Consider the following 25,647-nt stretch of genomic DNA (forward strand, 5'->3'; position numbering starts at 1 on the left):
TTCCCTTGTATGTTATTTGTTGCTTTTCCCTTGCTTTTTTTTTTTTTTTTTTTGTGGTACGCGGGCCTCCCTCTGCCGTGGCCTCCCCCGTCGCGGAGCGCAGGCTCCGGACGCGCAGGCTCCGGCCGCGCAGGCTCAGCGGCCATGGCTCACGGGCCCAGCCGCTCCGCGGCACGTGGGATCCTCCCAGACCGGGGCGCGAACCCGGCTCCCCTGCATCGGCAGGCGGACGCGCAACCACTGCACCACCAGGGAAGCCCCCCTTGCTGTTTTTAATATTTTTTCTTTGATTTTAATTTTTGATAGTTTGATTAATATGTGTCTTGGAGTGTTTCTCCTTGGATTTATCTTGTATGGGACTCTCTGTGGTTCCTGGACTTGGTTGACTATTTCCTTTCCCATATTAGGGAAGTTTTCAACTATAATCTCTGCAAATATTTTCTCAGTCCCTTTCTTTTTCTCTTCTTCTTCTGGGACCCCTATAATTAGAATGTTGGTGTGTTTAATGTTGTTCCAGAGATCTCTGAGACTGTCCACAATTCTTTTCATTCTTTTTTCTTTTTTCTGCTCTGTGGTAGTTATTTCCACTATTTTATCTTCCAGGTCACTTATCCGTTTTTCTGTCTCAGTTATCCTGCTATTGATTCCTTCTAGAGAATTTTAAATTTCATTTATTGTGTTGTTCTTCACTGTTTGTTTGCTCTTTAGTTCTTCTAAGTCCTTGTTAAACGTTTCTTGTATTTTCTCCATTCTATTTCCAAGATTTTGGATCATCTTTACTATCATTACTCTGAATTCTTTTTCAGGTAGACTGCCTATCTCCTCTTTATTTATTTGGTCGGGTGGGTTTTTGCTTGCTCCTTCATTTGCTGTGTATTTCTTTGCCTTCTCATTTTGTGTTTGGGGTCTCCTTTTCGCAGCCTGCAGCTTCGTAGTTCCCGTTGTTTTTGGTGTCTGCCCCCAGTGGCTAAGGTTGGTTCAGTGGGTTGTGTAGGCTTCCTGGTGGAGGGGACTGGTGCCTGTGTTTTGGTGGATGAGTGTGGATCTTGGCTGTCTGGTGGGCAGGTCCGCGTCTGGGTGGTGTGTTTTGGGGTTTCTGTGACCCTATTATGATTTTAGGCAGCCTCTCTGCTAATGGGCTTCCTGGTGGAGGGGACTGGTGCCCGTGTTTTGGTGGATGAGTGTGGATCTTGTCTTTCTGGTGGGCAGGACCGTGTCCAGTGGTGTGTTTTGGGGTGTCTGTGAACTTATTATGATTTTAGGCAGCCTCTCTGCTAATGGGTAAGGTTGTGTTCCTGTCTTACTAGTTGTTTGACATGGGGTGTCCAGCACTGGAGCTTGCTGGTTGTTGAGTGGAGCTGGGTCTTAGCACTGAGATGGAGATCTCTGAGAGAGCTCTTGCCAATTGATACTACGTGGGGCTGGGAGGTCTCCAATGGACCAGTGTCCTGAACTTGGCTCTCCCAGCTCAGAGGCTCAGTCCTGACACCCAGCCGGAGCACCAGGACCCTGTCAGCCACACGGCCAGGTATGCGGGGAATTTCTTGCCTTTTGGAAGTCTGAGGTCATCTGCCAGCATTCAGTAGGTGTTCTGTAGGAGTTGTTCCACATGTAGATGTATTTTTAATGTGTTTGTGGGGAGGAAGGTGATCTCCACGTTTTACTCCTCCGCCACCTTGAAGGTCCCCCTCTCATTCCTTTTTTAGCTTTAGATATTATCAATGACTCATTATCATGGAAGATTAGGATCATGAGGCTTATTTGGTGGTTTTCAGGTGCGCAGCTGGGCACACCTGTGTCTTCTTGCTGTCAGAGAATGCCCCAGACGTGCCCCATATCACCTGCCACAGAAAGTCCAACCTCTCCTCACTGGGTGGAGCATGGGCGGGACACTCAAAAGTGATAGAAGGTGGTCCCAGCTGGAGATCATGAAAAGAATTTAAGTATAACATCACCAATCTGTACACCAGGTACCTGGCCAGGAGGTAGGGGGAACACAGTAAGAAAAGATAATTCTCATGGCAAAATTCTAGTTTTGCCAATTTTCTAGGAAAACATCAGGCAGTAATTTCCAGTCTACCATGGACACCAATATTCTAGTATTTGCTTGATTTTTCAATCCTTTAGGCGCATGGATATATATGTCATATACAATTTTATGCATTAAAGTAAAAAAAAAATGGAAAACCCTACTGCCACTCCCAGGACCCCCCCACCCCCGTGCCCCACTTCCCCACATCAACCAGAATCGGAACTGGGGCTGACAGCAATAAGCCACGGTAGCCAGTACTCTTGACCGCATACTGCCATCTAGTGGTAACGAATGTAAACACCCTGGTTTATGCTGGAATCAGGAACCAGAGAGTTGGAACTCAGGTTGGCAGTACCCGGCGCGAGACACGCTCTGTATCACTCAACTTTCTGCATGGCGTGAATGGGTAGAAAGAAGCCCACTTCCGTTCCACCTAAAGCTGTAAACCCGAGTCGCCCAGGCTAGACCAGGGGCCTCCTCCTCTGTGAAGCCGTGGCTGCATCTCCCGAACCCCAACTCTGTGTGCTGAGCCAGGCCTGTGCTTGCTTCCCCTGCCGCAGTTCTCGGTTGGGCTGTGTGTGTCTTTCTGTCTGTCCCTATCGCTCTGCTCTGCAGACTATGGGATCCTGAAGGGCAGAGCCTGGAGCCTGGCCCAGTGCCTGGTACATTTTTTAGGTGTCCAATATATGTAAACTATCTTTAATCATACATCATATGTATATGTTTTATGGAATAAAAATGAGTGAATGGCAGAGAAAGCGTTCATCACTTTAATAATGTCAGCTCCAGAGAATGAGAGCTCTACTCCTCTTAAATCATTTTCTAAATGCGGAGGATACTGTGATGTTCTGCTCACATCCTCCTTCAGGAAGAAAAAGCTTCTTCCCCAGCGGCTGGGAACTGCTGGGAGAAGACCTTCAGCCCACAGCCTTCTTTGGAGATTGTATCAGCTGACGGTACAATTGTAGACAGCGATTGTATCAGCCTCGTCCAAGGTCATACCTCCCCCCCCGGGGTAGCCGTGTCCAATGACTGACCGATGTAGGAGTGATTTATAGAATCATATCTGATTCCTGAAGACGCTGTGATGTCTCTAAGGTCTGCCCCCAGGGACCTAGTGTGCCTCCTTCCCCAAGCCCTGGCTAACTTGCTCCATTTCTGCACCAGGGGAAACGGACCATTCTCCCCTCCCCTCCTACAGCTTGGGATACACCTCCAGCATTCCTGCTCCTTTCTTTCAGGTAGCTCAGCTGAGTATCATAGGTCTTTAAAAGGTTTCCTGTGTTTTAAACTGTTCCCCTTCCCTCTGTGCCCCTGTGTGACTCGCATTGTTTCCTGGCCCTGGTGCTTTCGTTCCTTCCCTTGGCAGGTGTTTTCCTGACTCTGCTTGTGGAGTCCTGTTGTGAGATAGATGGTCAACAAGTTCCGAGTCTCCCACGGAGTATTCAGACAAATACTTCCCACCTTCACTCTCTGCCCGTCATTCTACTTAGGAAGAAGCTGCTAGACCAGGGTGGACAAAGGTTTTCTGTAAAGGGCCAGATAGTAAACATATTAGGCTTTGCGGGTGTGGGTGAAAAAAATGGCACCTGTCGTATCAGTAAACAAAAGATGTTGGGGCCATCAAGCCATTGGCCACTGCAGCCTCCACCGACTGTTCACCCTGAGGGGACTCAGGATGGAGAAAAGCAAGATACTGGCCCTAGACAGCTGCAGTGCACATCGAGGGAATGATTTCAATGAGCCCAGACTTTTACAAATCTTCCCATACATGGAAAAGTGCTCAATTCATTAACTTGAGACGTCTGGCTTCCTTTGATTAATAGTAATCTCTTAATGTTCCGACTACCTGGTCTCTGTTGCAAAAACTCCTCTATATCCTGGCTTCTCCCTTACCTCTTCAGAGCAGTCCCTCAGAGCCACCTGAGAGGCTGCCTCCCGGGCTTAAGTCTTCAGCCAGTCCACCGAATAAAACACAATTCTCAACTTCTGTGCGTTTTTTTTTTTTTCAGTTGACACGGGCCATAGGGTCTATGGTGCAGCTTCTCCACTCTGTTGTCTTAGTGCAAAAGCAGCCGTAGGCGGTACTCAGATGAATGGGCACAGCTGGGTTCCAGTAAAACTGTATCCAGAAGAACAGGCTTCGTGGGCCAGATGTAGCCCGTGGGCTATAGTTTGCTGACCCCTGTCCTAGACAGTCAACACCTCCTCCCAGCCTGGGCTTGATCTATGATTGTCCTGCCTGACTCGTGTCCCATGTTGTCTCAGGCTTGTTCTCTGTGACCTTGACCTGTGTCCTCCACATGCCGTGTACAATACCTGTGTCAACTTGATGGTCACTTATCGTTTTGTAACTCACCTGAAGTAATAAATTATTATATGTTGACCTTACTCTTTTGTCTTTCTATAATTTGTTGAGAAAGACAAAATAGAGTAACCACACTCAGAGCAGCATTAGTTATTAAAAAGAGTTAACTGATTGTTCTCATCTGGTAAGAACCTTGGGACCAGGAGGAAGGGAAGGTGTCAGGGTAGAGAGAGGGAAAAGCATCTCCATTGCTGTAGTAATGTCTTCCTTCCTCCTTAAGCAAATACTTCATGGGGCATTTACTATATGACAGGCACTGTCTGAGCACAGGGGATAAATCAGAGAACGGAACAGAAGTATTCCCTATTTTCCTGGGAGCTTCCATTATGGTGAGGAGAAAGCACTGACCCTCTAGAGTGTCTGGTGGTGATAAGTTTATGGAGAAGAGTAAAGCAGCGTAGAAGGATAACTAAGTACTGTTTTAGACCAAGCGGTTATGGAAGCCCTTTCGCATTAGGAGACCTTGGAGCAAAAACCTGACTGCACCGAGCGGAAGAGCATTCTGGGCAGAGGGCAAAGCAGTTGCAAAGACCTGAAGTGACGCCATGTTTGTCACGTGGAGGAAGAGGTGGGCACCATTGTGGCCCGAGCAGAGAGAGCAAGGAGGAGAGTATAGGGTATGAAGTTAAATGTTACGCTCTTATATTTCTAATTGCCTCTAAAAAGGAGCTGCGGCTCCAATTATTTCCTGAAATATGAATCCAGGCTCATTGTCATGAAGGATGCCATGCTCTGTACTAAGAGCTCATGACTTCACTAACCCCTTCATGAGCTTCTGTGTTGGACATTTTTAGGTGTCCAAACAAAGGCCATTTGGAAGCACTGTATTGTGAGCATTACACCGAGTCAATCTTCCTCACCACCCGTGAGAGAGTCCTCATAAAAAGCTTCCTCTCTATCCTCCCCCAAACCCTTTTCCTATTTCCCTAGCTGCCATTTTTACCTTTATTCAAGGCAGCTTGTTAGCGCATTGTTCTCCTTTTATTTATTTATTTTTGGCTGCGTTGGGTCTTCGTTGCTGAGAGCGGGCTTTCTCTAGTTGTGGTGAGCGGGGGTTACTCTTCGTTGCGGTGCGCGGGCTTCTCGTTGCGGTGGCTTCTCGTGTTGTGGAGCACGGGCTCTAGGAGCGCGGGCTTCAGTAGCTGCCGCACTTGGGCTCAGTAGTTGTGGCTCGCAGGCTCTAGAGGGCACGCTCAGTAGTTGTGGCGCACGGGCTTAGTTGCTCCGCGGCATGTGGGATCTTCCCGGACCGGGGATCGAAGCCGTGTCCCCTGCACTGGCAGGCGGATTCTTAACCACTGCGCCACCAGGAAAGCCCTCCTTGTTCCTCTTGAGGTGTTTTTTTATTACAACGGTCAAATGCAAAATTTCTCGAAATGTGCCAACAGATCACTTGAATCAGAGTCACCTGGGGCACTTGTTAAAAATAAAGATTCCTGGGTCCCTGCCACTGACTTTCTGAACCAGAATCTTAGAGATGGCACCCAGGAATCTGCATTTAAAACAAACTTCTTAGGTACTTGCTACTCAAAGTGGGGTTCTCAGACCAGCAATATTGGTCTCGCCTGGAAACTTGTTAAAAATGCAGAATCTCAAGCCCCACCCCGGATCTACTGAATTAAAATCCACATTTAACAAAATCCTCAGGTGAAGCTTTGGTATATTAGAGTTTGAGAGGCATAGGCCTAAACGATGTTTATACACCTTGGAGTGTGAGAACCACTGACCTAACGTCATCAGAAGGTTCTTAGAATAGGGTCTACATTCGGGTTTGGGCCATGGGAAATGGTTGCTTGGCTCACCCAGAGGAATAAGAAAGTTACACAGCCTGCAGATTCCCTTCCTGCATTTAAGATCACTTCAGTCTATACGGATTGTCTAATTCTCAATGTATGCAACTGCAAAAGTGTGTTCTCATGCTGAAGGTTGAAACTTTCTTGCTGACCGTTGTTTTCCAGGGATGATTAACACAGCCACCACTAGTGTGATGGAATTTCACACTAGTATCCAATCAACTTTTGTAGGCTGGCCTTCGCTAAATGAGTTACCAGTGACATCCAGATGGCTGATATTTTAAACAAGTCAATTTTGTTTTCTATGCATGTTATTCATTCATTCAATAAGCATGTACTGAGTGTGGCCAGTAACTGTTCTAGGGGAGAGAGTGGTGGATACAGCAAATAAGGTCCATGCTCTCATAGAGCTTCCATTAGAATAGAGAGGAGAGAAAAACAGCCAACAAGCACATGAGTCTGAGAGCAATAAATGCTATGAAGAATATTTAAAAAGAGCAACACGAAGTAACATTAACTGCAGAACTGTTTGTACCCTTCTCAAATGTATTCTAGAAGTTTCTCAAAAGTTATTGAGTAAAACCAGTTATCAGAACATTAAAAGGCATCTCTGATTCTTATTAATTAGGCACAATTACTGCTATTCCAGATAAATTCAGAAATGGAGGAAGTTATTTAGTACGATAGAAAAGGGTGAATAACTAATACATATAAGAACCATACAGGGACTTCCCTGGTGGTCCAGTGGTTAAGACTCCACCCTTCCAGTGCTGGGGAGGTGGGTTTGATCCCTGGTCGGGGAACTAAGATCCCACATGCCCCGGCGTGGCCAAAAAAAAAAAAAAGGAACCATACATATAAGAAGCGTCCAGCAATAGATGATGCTTGGTTGGTTATGAGCATTGTAACAAACTCTGCGGCACCTTATGGCATTTTTGCCATGGGTCTCAGTTTCCCTGGCCTTTGAGTTATTAAGTACACTTGATGCAGGGGATGGAAACTCTTTGCAGGTCCCTGCCTGAACTATATTCCTCTCTGGGAATGGCCCCTCTGGCCGCTGTGTGAATTACATGACAACAATCTATAAGCTGGACAGTGACCAGTCAGACTTTCTCTTTCAGGAATTTGAGACCCACTCAGACCGGAGTCAGTCAATGGCAGGTGCGTGGACTTAGATGGATGTGGACGCCATGTGTGGGCCAAAGTTTGGAGGGCAGGTAACTTAATTTTGCCATCTAAGTGGGTCGGGTCGCAGGAGCAGGGACGTGAATCCAAGGGCATTTGGCTATATCTGGAAGACATTTTTTCACGTCTTGCTTTTTTCTTTAAAATAAATTGGGGAGGCATTTTACCCTAGAATATATCTGTGCTTAATAAAAAGTGTTTTCCTACAATACGATGTCATGTATCCCTGTGGATTCTGAATTCCTGACTCACTAGCCCTAGTTTGAGAAACAGTTAGTCAGCCTTGCAGTTTTCGTAGGTGGGAAGCATGAAGCCCAGAGACGATAAGGGCCTTTCTTCTTTCCATCTTGCGCTCAGTTTTCTACCCTGAAACGTGCGACGATGTGGTGCTTCCGGAGCTGCAAGGACGATTTAAGAGACTGTGAATAAAGCGCTTAGCAAAGTGTCAGAAAAGCATACTAAGCGAGGAATAAATGGTTTCCCTCTCGTTATCATTCCCTGTCGCTCCCTCCTCCACCTCTTCCCACGCCGCTTTCTTCCGCCCTTAGCCTCTCTGCCAGGCGGCCCGGCTCACCCTCCGACCGGAAGCCTGGCCGCTGCCCTCGCGTCGCGCGCGCACATCCGGAACCCGGCACTCCCGCCGCGCCCGATCCGCCTCCCGGGCCGCGCCCCGCCGCTCCCAGAGCCTGGCATCAGGTACACGCGCCCGGCCCGGGCCCCGCAGCCCTCCCACTCTCCCGCCCAACCAGCCGATTCCGGGGCGGGGATTGGGGTTCCGCCCGCACGCGAGGGGGCGCCCCAGCGGCCGAGCCACCAGCACGCGCGCGCCGGCCCCGGGTCCCCTCTCCGGGTCGTCTTCCGGCGATCGCGGCGCCCTCTCCGGGGTAATCGGTAGCGAGACTTTTGAGCTCTGGAACTTTCGCTCAACCCGGATTTCAGCGTGGCTGGATCGGCCTCCCTAACCCCTTTCCTCAACTTCTAGTTCGGGCGCTGCGACTTGGAGGAACCTGGGAGGGTTGAGGGTTCCCGATGCTTTGCACCTTTGGCAGGATTTCTGCGGTTCTCGGAGAGCCCCGACACTGAGAAGTCTGCGGGGTTTTCAGAGGCTGGGAGTGGAGCCTTATCCCTAAGACCTTATCAAAACCGTCTTGGCCCAAGACCAGGCCAGCCGGAGGACTGGTGCCGAGTGATCTTGGAGAGGCCGGCGCCTGCCGTGGGCCTGCCGGGGCCTCCACCCCAGGGGCCGCAGTCTGAGGTCAGCGATCGGCTGCCAGGGGTTCGGCCGCAGGGGTTTAAGTCTTCCCCACGGCCTCACCCCTGCTCAGATATCTCTTCACCTCCCGGAGGAGCCCTTCTTGAAACGTTTCCTTGTCTTGCGATGCTCTCTTGTTTCCCTTGCTTTTCATCCAGATTATTGGTCAGAGTTTGACCTATCTCCACTCTGGAATAGGGCCCAGCGGAGTCACAGGGGCAAATTATAAAATCATGCGCCAGAGGTCACTTAGTTCGGTCCCCGTCGGATGCTTGGAGCCCCAGTACAGCAGTCCAACCAGAGTGCCTGATTTTTTTCATCGGCTTCTCCAAGTCCTGTGGCAGTGGCTTCAACTTCTGGGCTTCTCTATCCAGCTTACCTTACACTGAACCCAGTGGTGTATAGCGCGTGTAGCTTTGCCGTGTTGGCCTCAGAAGGCTGCCCCTTGGGGTCTTTGGATAGAACAGCGGCGGCGGCCCTTCCCGGTGCAGACAGCCACCAGTGTGCTTATCAGTCCACTTCTTCCCACTGACATGTGCAGAGCCCTGCCTCAGGCCCTCTCCTTTGTTCCTGGGCCAGGTGGAGCCGGGAACAGAGACCAGCGCCCCGGGAAAGTGCATTCCGCAGATTTTTTTTTTAAACTCCTTTTGGCAATTACCATGGCATAGTAGTGTTGCTTTCTGTTGGGTATCTTTTTTTTTTTTTTAATTAATTAATTAATTTATTTTTGGCTGTGTTGGGTCTTCGTTTCTGTGCGAGGGCTTTCCCTAGTTGCGGCCAGCGGGGGCCACTCTTCATCGCGGTGTGCGGGGTGGTTGTGGCGCACGGGCCTAGTTGCTCCGCGGCCTGTGGGATCTTCCCAGACCAGGGCTCGAACCCGTGTCCCCTGCATTGGCAGGCAGATCCTCAACCACTGCGCCACCAGGGAAGCCCCGCAGATATTTTCTTTCGTGCTTCTCTGTAGCTCTGACTGCCCTCATGCTTGCCGCAGCTTCTTTGGCAGCCCAGTTGTCTTCTTTCCTTTAATCTGACCCCGGGAAGTGGCCAGGCACGATCGCCCTCCCGTTACTCCAGGGTCTTGGGTAGTATGCATTGGCTTTTACCCTTGCCACAGAGTTACAGAAATTACTCTTCTGATCGAAGGCACTGCTAGCCCTGTGCCCTCCCACCCTGTTCTGGTCTGTGAGACACTGGGCCTTCTTTGCTTACTCCCTGCAGTTGGCTTTTGGAGTTGCCTGATTTCATTTCTGTGCTGTGCACCCCTGTACAAGGTGATATGTCCCAGTTTGCCTGAGACGGTTCTGGCTTATCCCCATTGTTCCAGCCTAATTATTAATAATGTCCACTTTCACTTTCAAAAGATTCATGATTTGGACAATTCAACTTGTCTCTGCCTCTCTAAGGTGGATGCATTGGTGTTTGTAGGCTTGGGAGTGGCACGGAGCAGCCCATGTAGGACTTGCTCTGGGCTCAGATGTGTCAGAGTCACAGTCCAGGGAACCAGAATTCCTCCAGGTCAATGCTACCTCATTCCCTTTCTCATAGGTGGAAGGCTTCAGGTGGCTTTGTCCCCAGAGGGCAGGGGTTCCCCTCTGGTCCTGGCACAGAAATAAGTCCAAGCTGGTACTGAGAGCTATGTCTAGTCAAATTCATCCCCAGAGGTACTGTGGGATTTATAATCAGAATTCACAGCCATGATCCAGAGAAAGGTGTTCAGAGCTCAAGCCCAGCTCCTTGACATGGTGCTTGGCTCCTGGGAACCTAACTGATGTGAAGTGTGACCAGAGTTAGGCCTGGGGTGCCCTTGGAACCTATCGCCTTCCATGCTAATCAGAGTTCTGCATCCAGACAGGACCAGTTAGCCGGGCCAGATGATAGTAAGAGTAGCATATCAGCACTTTTAACTATTTTAGGATCAGGCTGAGAGGTAGGGCACTGATTTTCACCTGGGATGACTAACCGTACTCGTTTTCCTGGGACTGAGGGGTTTCCTGGGACTTGGGACTTTCAGTTTTAAAACTAGGAAAGTTCCGGGCAAACTGGGATTTCTTCATCCTTGCTGCATATCAGACCCACCCAAGGAGCCTCATGTAGAGGTTTCAATTGAATGGATCCAGGTAGAGTCCCAAGTAGGGGTATTTTTTTTTAAACACTCCCAAGCTTATTGCAACAAATTACCAGAGTGGAGAACCATACATATAGGCAGCATTGCTAAAAATCCATTGAAGGTGATGATTATTTTCTTAGCAGAAGTAGATACATCTCTCAAAAGGGCGTATAATCCAGTGTGTCATCCTCTCCTTATCAAGAAGGGTATCAAAATGGCACTTGCCTTATTATTGTTATTCCTTTTCCCCACCCCAAGGACTTCTTCCTCATCAGCGAGGACCAAGTGTTCTCCTTTCCCAGCATGCTCCAGTACCCCCTCTCCCGTGGTAGTAGGTCAGTAGAATTACCTCATTTTGATCGGAGAGTTCAGGATTTGCGCAGTCTCAGGTGAAGCTGGCCTGATATTTCACAGAGCTCCAGCCTCCCAGTCTGGATGATGGCCCAGGGGCTAGCCGAAGGGGCTGGGTGTACTTCAGCATCGTCCCGTGGGGTACTGAGCTTGGAGATCAAGTGTCTCTGGGACTTTCCCTCTGCAGGCCTCCAGGATCATGTGGTACGTCAGTCCTCGGGGGATGGCCCCACAGGTTGACTTTGAAGGGGCCCTTTTCTCTGGCTATGCTCCGGATGGGGGCCTCTACATGCCCGAGGAGCTCCCTCAGCTGGACAGAGAGACCCTGCGTCAGTGGAGTGTGGTCTCCTACCCCAGCCTGGTGAAGGAGCTGTGTAGCCTCTTCATTGGCCCCGAGCTCATTCCAAGAGATGACTTAAATGGTGAGCAGACCCCGCCTTTCTACTCTCCCATCTCACTCTTCTGCCAGCACAGCCCACCATGGAGTTGCAAATCCATCATTTAACCCCTAGGAGGTCCCTAGCCACATTTCCGAAACTTTGGAGTTTTTTCCAGACTCTGGAATCCCAGAATTGGAAATATCCCCAAAGGGTTAATTCATTCCAGCTCCTACCTCCAGTGAGATGAATGCCAAAGTGATCTGCAGAGAATTTTTTTTTTTTTTTTGCTTATTTGTAAAAAACTCTTTCAAGGGATTTCGCTATTGTCCTGAGATGCTTGAATGTGGGGTATTTCCTTCCTGCGTATAAAACACCCAGACCCTCAGATTGCTGTTTTATCTCCTTTAATGGCAATTCCAGAAGGGATTTTGAGAGTGTTGTGGACCAGCTCATTTCAGACTGTTATGTGCCTACAGATTCTCTGTGGGAATATCTTTAAAATGCAGATTCTGATTCAGTAGGTCTAGGGTGGGCCTGAGAATGCTACATTCCTATCAAATGTCCAGATGATACGAGTGCTGCTGGTCCGTGGACCAAATGTAATGGTGAGAGTTTGGGGCTGAGAAGAAGAGGACTTAAAATGTAGTTCGATGACCAGCACTGATGGTGTTGCCTGGGTACATATTAGAATTCTCAGACTTCTCTGACCTACCGATCCAAAAGCTGCATTTTAAGATCCCAGGTGATTGGTTTGCTAATTAAAGTTTGAGAAACAGTACTCTGGATGACCTTAGCCTTAGGTAGGATTCTAAGTAAACCATCTCAAGGTTCTGGCATCACAGGTGTGAGATTAAGGAATGCAAAAACAAACAAGTAAGTCTCTCTCTTTAGGAAGGAAAATTAGAAGAGATGAGACATTTGATTTGTTTCTTATGCAGTTGTTTAATTGAATCTCATTGGAATACATGCACACAAGAAATCCAAATAATGACGAAATTTATAAAGTAAAAAAATGAAAGTCTTACAGCACCAATTCTGGTCTCTGGGGCCGTCACTATGAGGAATCCATGAACAGTTTAGTTCATGCCTTTTCAGACATTTTTCCTAGGATTAAAGGATTATATTCATACACAGTATCCTTTATGGTAAAAAACTTCTGGTCTTTTTATCTGGTAACAAGAGACAGAAACTTCAAATGTAAAAGTGTAAAGAGACTGAGAGTGAACTTGAGGGACAAGAGAATGGCCTTTAATCGCTGTCCAACCTCCCCTCTCTCCCCTCGCGATCTGATCGACCGAGCCTTCAACAGATTCCGACACAAAGAGGTGGTCCATCTATCCAGGTTGAGGAATGGGCTGAACGTGCTGGAGCTGTGGCATGGGGTCACCTACGCGTTTAAGGACCTGTGTGTACAGCACAGTGATTCAGTTATACATCAACTATCTATCTATCTATCTGTCTATTCTTTTTCAGATTCTTATCCCTTATAGGTTATTACAAAATACTGAGTACAGTTCCCTGTGCTATACAGTAGGTCCTTGTTGGTTATCTATTTTATGTATAATAATGTATATATGGTAATCCCAAACTCCTAATTTATAGAGCAGGGTTCTTAAACTTTTCTTGTGCCACAGACCCTTTTGATAGTCTGGTGGAGGCTGTGGAACTTTCTTAGAATAATTTTTTTAAATTAATTAATTAATTAATTAATTAATTTGGCTGTGTTGGGTCTTCGTTTCTGTGCGAGGGCTTTCTCCAGTTGCGGCGAGCGGGGGCCACTCTTCATCGCGGTGCGCGGGCCTCTCACCGTCGCGGCCTCTCTTGTTGCGGAGCACAGGCTCCAGGCGCGCAGGCTCCGTAGTTGTGGCTCACGGGCCCTGTTGCTCCGCGGCATGTGGGATCGTCCCGGACCAGGGCTCGAACCCGTGTCCCCTGCATCGGCAGGTGGATTCTCAACCACTGCGCCACCAGGGAAGCCCAGAATAATATTTTAAATACATAAAACACACAGAAGATATGGCGCCAAGCTCACAGATGCCCTGATTTCTATCCGTGGATCCCTTGGAGGTTCAAGGACCCCAGATTAAGTATTGGGTTCCTACCCTCCAGGATATTGCCTCACTTGGTGACAGTGCTTTAGGGGCCATTTCTTTCCTTTTCCATCTCCCTCGTCCTAAAGAGGAGGGTTCCTCCCTCTCCCCATCCAGGAACTTCTGGGGACACAGGGAGTGCTGCCATCGAGAGTGTTCAGGGAGCAGAGGACGTGGACCTCATTGTTCTGCTTCCCAAAGGTCGCTGCACAAAGATTCAGGAGCTCCAGATGACGACAGTGCTGAGAGAGAATGTCCACGTGTTTGGAGGTGAGTCTGGGACAGAGGCTCCGGGCACAGCATGGCTTTGCCTCGAGTGGTCTGTTTTGGGAGATGGGCTGGAACAAAACTAGTCAATTGACTAGCTGACCATCCTTCCTCCTCCCCTTTTTCTCTCCTCCCCTTCCTTCATCAGTCATATTTAGAGGTTGGTGTATGCCTTGGCTTAGCTCTGAGCAGGCTCGTGGCTACACAGTCTCAGAAACTACGGGAGGCGACAGGTGCATAAACCAATACTGACAGTACAACCGAGGAAGTGCAGGTTTAAAACCATACCCCAAAGAATGCCACTTCCCTGCACGTTCACCCTGCTGGTGCCGTATCTACAGGCAGCTACCCAGAGTCATACCTGAGCCAAGTGACTTGGGTTCTGTCCCAGGGCACTGAAGTTCAGATGGCAAAACCACGTTTAATACTTACTTTTAAGAGAATGTGCCGTTGCTTGTTGGCAGCTCATGCCCTCCCTTGCAGAGTTGGGTCAACTAAGCTCTGCACTTGGTTAGCAGGTCTAAGTATTTAAAATAAGAAGCTACCCAGCGGGACCCATCGCTAGTGACCCCCCTTCCTGAGCCGCATCGTGAATCGTAGCGTTTTGTGTTTGCAGAGAGGCAAAAAGCCATCTCTTTAACGTCTGGCCATCTCTTCTGAGTGCATTTAATCATTACGGAGCTCAAGAGTGTAGGAAGGCGGGATGAGTTTGAGTGGAGCCATACTTTTTATTTTTTATTTCTACCTCTGACACCCTACTACACCCCAGGTAGCCCCAAGGAAGGGGTTGGAATACGAGCAATAGGGGTCTTGGTGAGGTTTTGTGCACTGTGGCCTTGGGCAAGCTGTCCAGGTGGCCTGGCTTGGTTTGGTCACTCACCTGGCAGGACAGCAAATGTGGTGACAGAAAACCTTCCTTCTATAACTGACCTGGCCTCCTGTTATAATCCCATAGGTGATGTTTCTATATAACACCAATTTTGTCAAGGACCAAAAGGACAGTGAAAACGAACCTTACCCATGGGAGTAGCATGAATATTCTTTGTCCATTTGTTCAAGAGCAAACAAAAAGCCCCTTCTACTCTTTTCTTTAGCAAGCACATCCGCATTCCACTGAAAAGTTTATGCTTTAGCTAAGGCGGGTGTTGGCAAAAAGCTTACACGTTAGCCTTGGTAATGAATTACCCATATCTGGCTGCATTTTCCTGCAGTCGTGGCAAGATGTTAATGTACAAGATTCAGGTTCCTGAGTGTCCCTGTTACACCCTAAGCACCAAAATTGCTATTTATGAATCTAGGACTGTCTTTGCCAAGAATCAAGGCAGAGAACAGCTTTTTGTACCTCTCTTCTGCACCTACGCCCTTCTCTCCTTGTACACAGATATTGGAAGGCTTTGACCTAAGGGCATGTGTAGAAGCACCATTCCTGACCATGGGGTGGAGAATGGTGCACATTTGAAAAATAGTGGCGGGGACTTCCCTGGTGGTCCAGGGGTTAAGACTCCGTGCTTCCAGCACAGGTGGCGTGGGTTCAACCCTGGTTGTGGAACTAAGCTCCTGCATGCAGTGTGGCATGGCCAAAAAATTTTAAAAAGAAGGAAGAAAGAAAAGAAAAATAGTGGCAGACGTGGATGGGTGATGAATGCAGTATGTCATAAATGTGCTATCGCCTGAGCCAAAGGGCATTTCTGTTTCACACATGTTCTGAGCTTCAAGAAAATAAGGCAGGAACCTTTAAAGGAATTAGTTTTTGTTTCTAATGCAGGACCGTTCAAAGTCTTCCTTTCCTTTCTGGAATCTTCTGATTTGGTTTCCAGGAGGACGTGTGTTAGTTCGGGAGCTAACGGTGGGCATGTGTTTTCCGTTGGGCTGGTGAGCTCAGGGAGTAGAGATGGGCCACCTGGATTGTTGTGTGTTGGACACTGATGTTTTCTAAAGTCATGAATTTCCATATACATTGTATACTTGGTTCTTCTTAAGCACAGGATAATCAGCAAGTGCTAGTTATATATTACTTGGGATGTTTCTGGTTGGAAGTAACAGAAAATCTAACCGAGACTGGCTCGAACAGGGATATTTTTCAGCTCGTGTCCCTGGAAGTCTAGAGGTGGGATAGGTTCCCGATTGGCTGGTTCACTGCCTTCAGGGAGCCAGGTTCTCTGCTCCATCTTGCATTCACCCTCATTCCTCTTGTGGCATATGATGGTTACTGAAGGTAACCAAGTCTCTCTTCCTGTGGCTCTCTCTTAAAAACAGTGAATCTTTTCCTAGCACCCCAGCAAATATCCCCCCCGTACATGGATCTGGAGTCAGTCCTGCAGCCTCATTACTGCTACACGATGAACGGTGGAATGAATAGTAACCTCAGTGCCGGGCTTCCCTGGTGGCTCAGTGGTTAAGAATCCGCCTGCCAGTGCAGGGGACACGGGTTCGAGCCCCGGTCCCGGAAGATCCCACGTGCCGCGGAGCAACTAAGCCCGTGCGCCACAACTACTGAGCCTGCTCTCTAGAGCCCGCGAGCCACAACTACTGAGCCCGCGTGCCACAGGCCCGAGCACCTAGAGCCCGTGCCCCACAGCAAGAGAAGCCACCGCAATGAGAAGCCCGCGCACCGCAATGAAGAGCAGCCCCCGCTCGCCGCAACTAGAGAAAAGCCCGCGCGCAGCAACGAAGACCCAACTCCGCCATAAATAAATAAACAAACAAATTTATAAAAGTAAATAAATAAATAACCTCGGTGCCTACTCTGGCATTTCCCCTGATAATCTTCCCCCGCCGTCCTCCAAGTTTGGACCCGGTGGAGAAACAGACCCAGGTTTCAGATAAGAGAGCAATATTGGCTTGCTTGCTGGTTGGGCTGGGTTGGGGAGTGCACCTCGGAGTAGGAGCCCACGTGGGAAGAGCGACTCTTTCCCTCCAGCCCCTGATGGAGGACGGTGAAGTAAAGCTCAGCCTCTCACCATCTCGCAATCTGATAAACCATTCCCAGAGACTGGGGAAGCGGGCATGGAATACAAAGAGGAATTCTTCCCCCAATATCCGAAGAAAGCTGACATTTTATATCTAGTTTTAGATAATGGTAGAAACATTGGAAATGTGACCACAAGGCTATGAGACATGGTTTGAGTGAAGGTCCCAGCAGGATGGGCTCAGCCTAGGAGCACATGCTGACCTTATGGGCACATGGTGGCCCCCTGGGGCTTCTTCATGCTCCTGATAACTCCCTCTCCTCTCTCCTCTGACAGCGGAGGGAACAGCGATGAGCTGGACGAGCCCATCAAGGCCGTGTTTGCCGACGTGGCCTTTGTCAAGGAGCACGGTCTGATGAGTCTGAATTCGATCAGCTGGTCCCGGGTCCTCGTGCAAATGGCCCACCGCTTCTTCGCTTATTTCCGGTGTGCACCAGCCTTAGACTTGCACCCACCGCCCCCCGTGGAGGTGGTTGTACCATCGGGGGCTGCCGGTAGCCTCGCAGGTAAGGAGACCCCTGGGCGGAAGTGGGCTTTTCAGAGAAACGCCTGTGGTCCCCGCCCTCCCGGCTGCACTTTGGTGTAACCATGAGGAGAAAGGTTGGATCCTAAGTGATGGGAAACTACACACAAGAAGCTTCCAGAAAACTTCCCCCGACTCCCTGGGGGGGGACATCCTGGCCTCTTGCCGCAGGGGAAGAATGAGGGGTTAACCCCAAGGTGCTCCGGCTGCCTGATCTGATGTGTTTGCTCAGCAGAGTGTGGGGAGACTAGGTCAAGGTTCAGCCGCTGGCCTGGCTGGCAGTGCCCTCTGCCAGGAACGTGGACTTTCCTCCCAGCTCCAGCCAGCTGCCTGCTCTGAAGATGAGGGCTCGCCTGGTACAGCGTGTTCTCCCTGGAGACCGTGTGACGTGGAAAGAGTCCTGGACTTAGGCTTCTGGGCCCAGTTCTGTCCTGTACTAGCTAAACGTCTTGTCCCTTAGACTCAGCTCCTCAGCTATCACAGGGAGATTGGAACACTTATCATATCTCTCAGCATGACCACGAGGCACAAATAAGATTCTTTACGCGTGTATGTGAACTTTGTGAGGGTCAAGAGCTGTAGAGCTACGTGGCATTAAAATCATCTCCTATAATAATACTTCACATCTATCAAGCACTGACTACGCATCAGGCACTGCTCTAAATGCTTCTCTCGTATTAACTCCTTAAATCCTCACATGCGCCTATCTGGGGGACGATACTGTTATTTGCATTTTATAACGAGGAAGCTGAGGCACAGAGAAGTTGGTCAGCCTGCCCCTGGTTACACAGCAGTCAGTCCCAGAGCCAGGATGGCAGCCCAGGCAGGCTGCCTCCAGAGCCTGAATCCGCACAAGCATGCAAGGCTGCCTCCTGATTGGCATGACTTCTTCTCTGATGGTTCTGTTAGTGGCATCGCTTCTGATGGGCGTCCAGGACAGCTTAGGTGAGCCCAGGAAGGTATCTTAGCGGTCAGGAGTCTTCCTGACTTCAGCTCACACAGGGATGGAAAGAACGGCCAGCTGGCTGTTAGACAAGGATGGCTCAGCCTTCTTCCCCATCCATGGCTGCCCATTTGCATCACCCTCCAGGGAGTGATGCCACCTGCACATGTCCCAGTATCTGCCACAGTGCCTGGCACAAAAGCAGCGTTTGCAGAGGGAACTCCGATCTAGCCCTGCTCCATCAGGAACTAGCTGCTTGACCTTAAGCCCCCGGACCTCTTGAGCCTCCGTTGCTCCTCTGTCGTACAAGGATATCATGATGTTTACTGCGGATCACGCGAAATAAGACTGTGAATGTGCTTTGCAAAATTAAGAGTGATGTTGGGTGGTGCGGTTATCCTTAACTCCTTTTACCTACTCGTCAGAGATAAACCATTCATGGCAGTAGGAACCTTCCCCAAAACTACGTTGTCTTTCTGGGCTTTCCATCTTTCAGGGTGAGGAATTCCTTGTTTGTTCCGTGCAAACAGACACTGCTATTAGGGTAGACTGAGGCTGCTGCTCTGTCCCCCCTCAGTCCCTTTCCAGGGGACGCAGTCTGAGGGCTCTGGTCCTAGGAGACTGAGTCAGGGGACTCAGCATGTGCTCTAGACTTAGACAGACCTTCCTTAGTCTGCCACTTAGCAGGCTTCGGATGGGTCATTTCAACTTCTCAGAACCTCCATTTTCTCTTCTGCAAATGGTGGCAAGCATGTGTCAGTACCTGCTTGGGGGCAGAGTTTGGCACGGGAACAGTGTCAGGTCACAGTAAACTTCTCCTACTCTTTCCTTCTTTTTTTTTTTGTAACAGCTTCATTGCTCTATGATTCACATATCATACAACTCACCCACTTAAAGTATACACTTAATAGTTTTGTGTGTACACAGATTTGTGCAGCCATCACCATAATCAGTTTTAGAACATTTTCATCACCCTAAAAGGAAGTCCTGTTCCTTTAGCAGTCATTCCCCATTTCCCCTCATCCCTCCCAGCTTTAGGCAGCCACTAATCTATTTCGTCTGTATAGATTTTCCTATTCTGGACATTTTATATAAATAGAATCATCCAATATGTGGCCTTCTTTCACTTAGTGTAATGTTTTCAAGGCTCATCTATGTTGTAGCATGTATCAGTACTTTATTCCTTTTTAGGGCTGAATGCTATTCTGCTGTATAGATATACCACATTTTGTTTATCCATTTATCAGTTAACGCACATTTGGATTGTTTCAGTTTTTTAGTTGTTATGAATAATGCCGCTATGAACATTCGTGCGTAGGTTTTTGGTGCGGACCTGCTTTCAGTTATCTAGAGTATATATAAACTAGGAGTGGATTTCTGGGTCATATTGGAACTCTGTGCTTAACTTTTTGAGAAACTGCTGGACTGTTTTCTGAAGTGGCTGCACCATTTTACGTTCCAACCAACAGTGTATGGGGGGGTTCCAGTTTCTCCACATCCTGACCAAGACTTGTTATTATCTATCATTTTGATTCTAGCCATCCTAGTGGGTATGAAGTGGTATGTCATTGGGGCTTTGGTTTGTGTTTTCCTGATGACTAATGATGTTGAGTATCTTTTCATGTGTTCATTGGCTATTTGTATATCTTCTTTGGAGAAATATGTACTCAAGTCCTTTGCCTATTTTTTAACTGGGTTATTTGTATTTTTATTGTTGAGTTGTAAGAAATCTTTATATATTCTGGCTTCAAGTCCTGTACCAGATATATGATTTGCAAATAGTTTTTCCTATTCGGTGGGCTGTCTTTTCATTTTCTTGATAGTCTCCTTTGAAGCACAAAAGCTTCAAAAAGCACAAAATCTTCTTAATTTTGATGAAGTCCAATTTATCTACTTTTTTTTCTTTTGTTGCCTATGCTTTTGATGTTGTGTCTAAGAAACCTTTGTTCTCCTCTCTTAAGCTGGGTTCATCGCTCAGAAAATGAGCCTGCCCATCCACCTGGTCGTGGCAGTGAACTACAATGACATCACCCACAGGACCGTCCAGCAGGTTGACTTCTCTCTGTCTGAGGCCGTCAAACCAACCTTGGCATCAGCTATGGACATTCAGGTGGGGTCTGTGAGGCGATGTGCAGGTCTGACCCAGGTGTTGGTTGGGTGGAGGTGGACAAGGGCTGAGGTCAGCGTGACCCTCGGGACTCTGCCTTTCTGCCCAGGTGCCGTACAACGCGGAGAGGATCTTCTGGCTGCTATCTGGCTCTGACAGCCAGGTGACAAGAGCCCTCATGGAGCAGTTTGAAAGGACCCGAAGTGTGAGTCTACCCAAGGAATTGCACAGCAAGGTCAGTTATCACCTATACACCATGGAGAAGGGAAAGGGTGCAGCCACAAGGCCAGACTTGGGGTTTGAAAATCTGTTCAAGGAAAGGGGATGCTTGTTTCTTGGGTACCTACTATGAGCCTGGCACTTCTGCAGTCACTTCATGTGGATTTCTTTGTTGAATGAGGAGAGGCAGTAGAGGTTATTGGTTTAGAGTCAGGTGGGGCTTAACTCCAAGCCAGCTGTGAGACCATGGACCAGTTTCTTAAATTCCGTGCTTCAATTTCCTCATCTATAAAATGGGGATAAAGAGAATGCCTGCCTCATAGCATTGTTGAATTTTAAGTCAAATAAAACCCATGAAGCACTTTGTATACTGCCTGGCAATATAGGGCTTAATATATTAACTGTTGTTTTTATTTATTATTGTTGATTTCCAATAATAACTGGAAGCCACTTTTCCCATCCAGTATGAGCAGAGACTATTGTTCTATTAGCTTTTTTTTTTAAAAAAAAAAAAAAGAAGGAGAAATTTTATCTCCTCAGATGGATAGGAGCCTAGGGAGGGATTGCTTTTATTTTAAGGTAACCTGGTGATGAAAACTTATTTAATATAAAAGAAAGAATTTCATATGTTGAATTTGCTTTTAATTTTCTCTGCCACATTCCCACCAGATCGTGATCCAGACTGTGTATATCTCCAGTGCCTAGGACCTCACTACCTCACATCGGCTCTAATCATTCTGAAGTTCTTTATGTCATGCTAGAACCTGTTACTTCTTAGCTTGTGCACTGGTGAGCCATCTGATTCCCATACTTGAAGAGAATCTCCGTTTACCTGCTAAGCCTTCCTGGGTCCTTTAGCTGTCCCTTACATGACGTAATTTTTAGTGGTCAATGTCCATCTTAAAGCGTTGTCTCCAGAACTAGATTCACCCACACAGATGGGAGTGGAATTTCTGTCTTCTGGAATCTATGCTTCTTTTGATGCAACCTGTCTTAATTAGTTTGGACTGCTATAGCAAAGTACCACAGACTGGTGGCTTAGAAACAACACAAATGTACTTCTCACAGTTCTGGAGACTGGAGGACTGAGGTCAGGGTGCCATGGTTGAGTTCTGGTGAGGGCCCTCTTCTGGGTTGCAGCTGGCTGCCTTCTCATATGTGGAAGGAGATTTAGCTAGCCCTCTGGCCTCCTCTTATAAAGATGCTAATCCCATTCATGAGGGCTCCACCCTCATGACCTAATTACCTCCCAAAGGCTCCACCTCCAAATACCATCATATTGGGATTAGGGCTTCAACATATAAACTTGGGAGGGACACAAACATTCAGACTGTAACACAACCAAAGTTCAACTTATTTAACGGTTTGTATTGACATCCACAATCCTTCTCCTCATGTAAATGAGGTGCTCCATGAATACAGACACCATATCCCCCAATTCTTCATTCTCTCCCCCGCTGTACATGTAGAAGATACTCCAACTGCTGGAACAGCATTCATTCATTCATTCACTCATTCGTATTACATATTGACCATGAGTCAGGAGCTATGCTTGGTGCTGGAGATACAAAGGTAAATAAAACACACGCATTGTCTTCTGTGAACCCTAATGGGTCAGGAAGGTATCTAAACAATTTATAACACAATTAATAAACAATTTATAATACCCTATTGGTTGCAGTTGAGTATATGCAGGGTTTTGGGCACATTGTGAGCATGCAGTGCATTTTCAGAGAATGATCAAATCAACCATCTACACCAAGGGAGCACTGAGAAGGGAGTCTTCCTCTGTCTGAAGGTAGTGGGGAGTTTTCCGAAAGGAGGTGCCACAAGAGCTGGGTGGGAACTGACGGGAAGCTATTCTCACATCCACAGGAAGGGGGCGTGCCAACAACAAAGCAGCAGGAATGCTTGAGTGCCCTTACCCTGCGTTCTGTCCCGTTGTTGAACAAGACTACACGCTGATTTGCTGATTCATGAGCCAAATTCTAACTAAATGTGTTGACCTGAAACTCAAAGGTATCCTTCCCCTAACTTGAGTGAATCCATTTAAAACTGGGAAACGTGGGAAACCAGATTTGTCTCTGAGCTGAATCTGAGCCATTCACTCTGAACGTTTCATTCGAGTTTCTGCTGTGTATCTGGCTATGTTACGTGGTGGGAATTTTCTCCCCTTTTCCCCGCTTCCCCTCAGCCCTGATTCCCACCCCTCTGACCCTGAAACCTGTCGGCTTTCAGAGGCAGTAATGTCTCAGTCAGTGTCAGACGAGGCCATCACCCAGACCGTGGGCCGCTGCTGGGAAGAGAGCCAGTCCTTGCTGTTCCCTCACTCGGCCGTGGCCGTGAGCTACCATTACCAGCAGGTGGACAGGCGGCACCCCAGCTACAGGTGGTGGGTGCCTGTGTGTTCGGGGGGACCCCTTGGCTTTCAGGGGTCCTCCTCTTCCCCAAGCAGGGGAGAGAGGAATGTGAACAAATGGCCTTCTGTTTTTTTGGCAGCCCCTTGCTGCATGCGGGATCTTAGTTCCCTGACCAGGGATGGAACCCACGCCCCACCTGCAGTGGAAGCGCAGAGTCCTAACCACTGGACCGCCAGGGAAGTCCCACAAATGGCTTTTATGAGCATGACGGGTGCTGCGTGGACCTGTGTCCTGAGACTGTGACCCTGGAAGGGGGAGCTGGGCCTCCAACAAGGAGGAGCAATTTGCTTGCAGAGTCGTTGCAGAGATAAGTTCAGGGGACCAAACGTGTCTTTTTGTCCGTCACTTTCTCTGCACCCTACCTCTACCCTTCCCCTGTACCTTCCTCTCCCTCCTGGCCTTCGTTCTGTGCCTGTCCCTCTGTCTTCCGCCCCCTGTTCCCACCTGCCCTGCCTCCGCAGCCCTCCCCGCTGTAGTCTGGCTCCCGCCTCTGCAGCCTAGTTCCCGGAGGCCGTGCTGGCTGCCGGGCTGACCCCGGAGACTCCCGCGGAGATCCTCGCCCTGGAGCACAGGAGGCGCGCTGTACCCCGATGCGGAAGGGTGACGACTGGACGCGGATACTTCGGGGCCTGATTGAGGGCCTGAGCCGGCAGCGGCAGGGGCGCTTCCGGAAGGCGCCGGCATAGCCAGGCTGGAGCTGGCTTCCTTTCGGCTTCGGACCCTGGGAGGTGTCCCCTCTGAGCTGCCTTGTTCACCTTCTCTCCACGCAGGTGCAGGAGTTTCTCAGGGGGCTGCCCAGCTGGGTCTGGAGCCAGCGGGCTGTGCGCTGTTGTTCCCTGGCTGCTCTGTGCTCTCACCGCGCGGCTGGCTGGCCGTGTTGGGCCTGGTCACCGGGGAGGCGGGGAGGGAGTCGTGGATGATTGCTGGGGGTGCACGCCCAGGGCCAGACGGTGCAGGAGCGTCACTGCTTCCTGTGAAACTTCCGGGGCCTGCACATGAAAAGTCTGGGGCTCAGGGGCAACCTTGGCTCCAACATTTTGGACCCCCAGATCCTAAAACCTGTGCAGGTGGGGCCCGCTGCCTCCATTACCACAGGTCTGGCTCTGAGCCTTAGTTTATCTGGTCCCCAGGTCAGACCCAGAGGTCTTGGCCACAGGGCTTCCACCCTGTCAAACGCTGGGAATCCCTGGAATAAAAGTGCAGGTTCAGTGTGATGGTGACTCTGCGTGCCCTGCGGGCAGAGCCCGGTGTCTGTCAGGTGGTGATGGTGGTGCCATGGTGTCCCGCACCCATCTGCTGCCCCAGGTTGGCAGCGGGGCAGGTGGCACAGGAGTTGGGATTCAGGATCACCAGATCCAGGCCATGTAGGAAAGCAGGGGCCTCAAACTAGGTCAAGTTGCCCTGTTGCTCATGTACCAGGTTCACCATCCTTATTTTTTATTTTTATTTATTTATTTTTTTGCGGTACGCGGGCCTCTCACTGCTGTGGCCTCTCCCGTTGCGGACCACAGGCTCCGGACGCGCAGGCTCAGCGGCCATGGCTCACGGGCCCAGCCGTTCCGCGGCATGTGGGATCCTCCCGGACCGGGGCACGAACCCGCGTCCCCTGCATTGGCAGGCGGACTCTCAACCACTGCGCCACCAGAGAAGCCCTCACCATCCTTATTAAACCAAGTCATGATCATAGCAGCGAGAAGCAATGATCCCTCTTTAAACACTAAATAAAGTCCAAATGCCTACATTTCCACAGGTACCTCCATAATCACGCTGCTCCAGAGAAGTCAAGTTGTTCTTTCCACTGAAGACACGACTCACGCTCTCCCCTCTCCATGCCTTTGACCCTACACTTGCCTCTGGGAGACTGTCCTTCTTTGATGAACCCACAAGTCCCGTCTCACAGGCTGTTTGTCTTGGTTCCTGGTACTTGTTTACTGTGTCTTGTTTACTTATCAGCCCAGCTGGCAATAAGGACTCCTGTTTCCGAACTCTGGCAGAACTCCAACTGTAGCTTTCCTAAGGTGTGTATTCCCTTCTGCCCTGTTTTATGGTTATCCACTTGAGACATTATCTTCCTGTCTCTAAGCTCCTTGAAGATAGGAGCAATTGTTTAACACAAGGGCTAAAACTTTTTGGATTTGCCCCTATCGATTAAAAAACTTAATATGTTCTCCCAACATATGTGTACTAAATTATGTATAAACTACACAAACCGTGTGCTAAAATAGACATGAAGGAATAATAACAACACCTATATTTATCTTTTCTCTCCATTCTCCAGTGGACTGCCTGTGGGCCTGTCTTTGGCAGTCCTGGTTGGACACAGTGCCTGGTACATTCCAGAACCAGCAGGAACCAGGGGCAGAGCTCCCCTGTGATTGCACATCTGCCAGATACTGTGCAATGACTCTCAAAGTGTGGTCCTTGGGTTTATCCAAAATACACTCTCCTGGCCCCTACCCCAGACCTTCAGAGGCAAATCTGTGGGCGTGGGTGCATTTTCAGGCACCTTTTTAACCTTTTCAGGCCCAAGAGAGGCTTAGGACAAAATGGTTTAACTTGCATAATTAAAAGATCAGACTGGGGGCTTCCCTGGTGGCGCAGTGGTTGAGAGTCCGCCTGCCGATGCAGGGGACACGGGTTC

General features: G+C 49.0%; 1 protein-coding gene across 1 annotated transcript; it reads left to right on the forward strand.

Annotated features, from left to right (window-relative positions):
• The first annotated feature begins 8,641 nt into the window (after positions 1-8,641).
• THNSL2 (threonine synthase like 2) lies at positions 8,642-25,597 on the forward strand. The gene is given in 11 exon segments (XM_007102542.4): positions 8,642-10,858; positions 11,276-11,508; positions 12,751-12,873; positions 12,983-12,998; positions 13,609-13,832; positions 17,071-17,300; positions 20,222-20,370; positions 20,477-20,601; positions 22,817-22,975; positions 23,468-23,574; positions 23,577-25,597. Coding segments are annotated over 10 exon segments (1,470 nt in total). The 5' UTR covers positions 8,642-10,858; positions 11,276-11,287; the 3' UTR covers positions 23,693-25,597.
• The last annotated feature ends 50 nt before the right edge of the window (positions 25,598-25,647 follow it).

Source organism: Physeter macrocephalus, chromosome 12, assembly GCF_002837175.3.
Source record: "Physeter macrocephalus isolate SW-GA chromosome 12, ASM283717v5, whole genome shotgun sequence".
Classification (NCBI taxonomy): Eukaryota; Metazoa; Chordata; class Mammalia; order Artiodactyla; family Physeteridae; genus Physeter; species Physeter macrocephalus.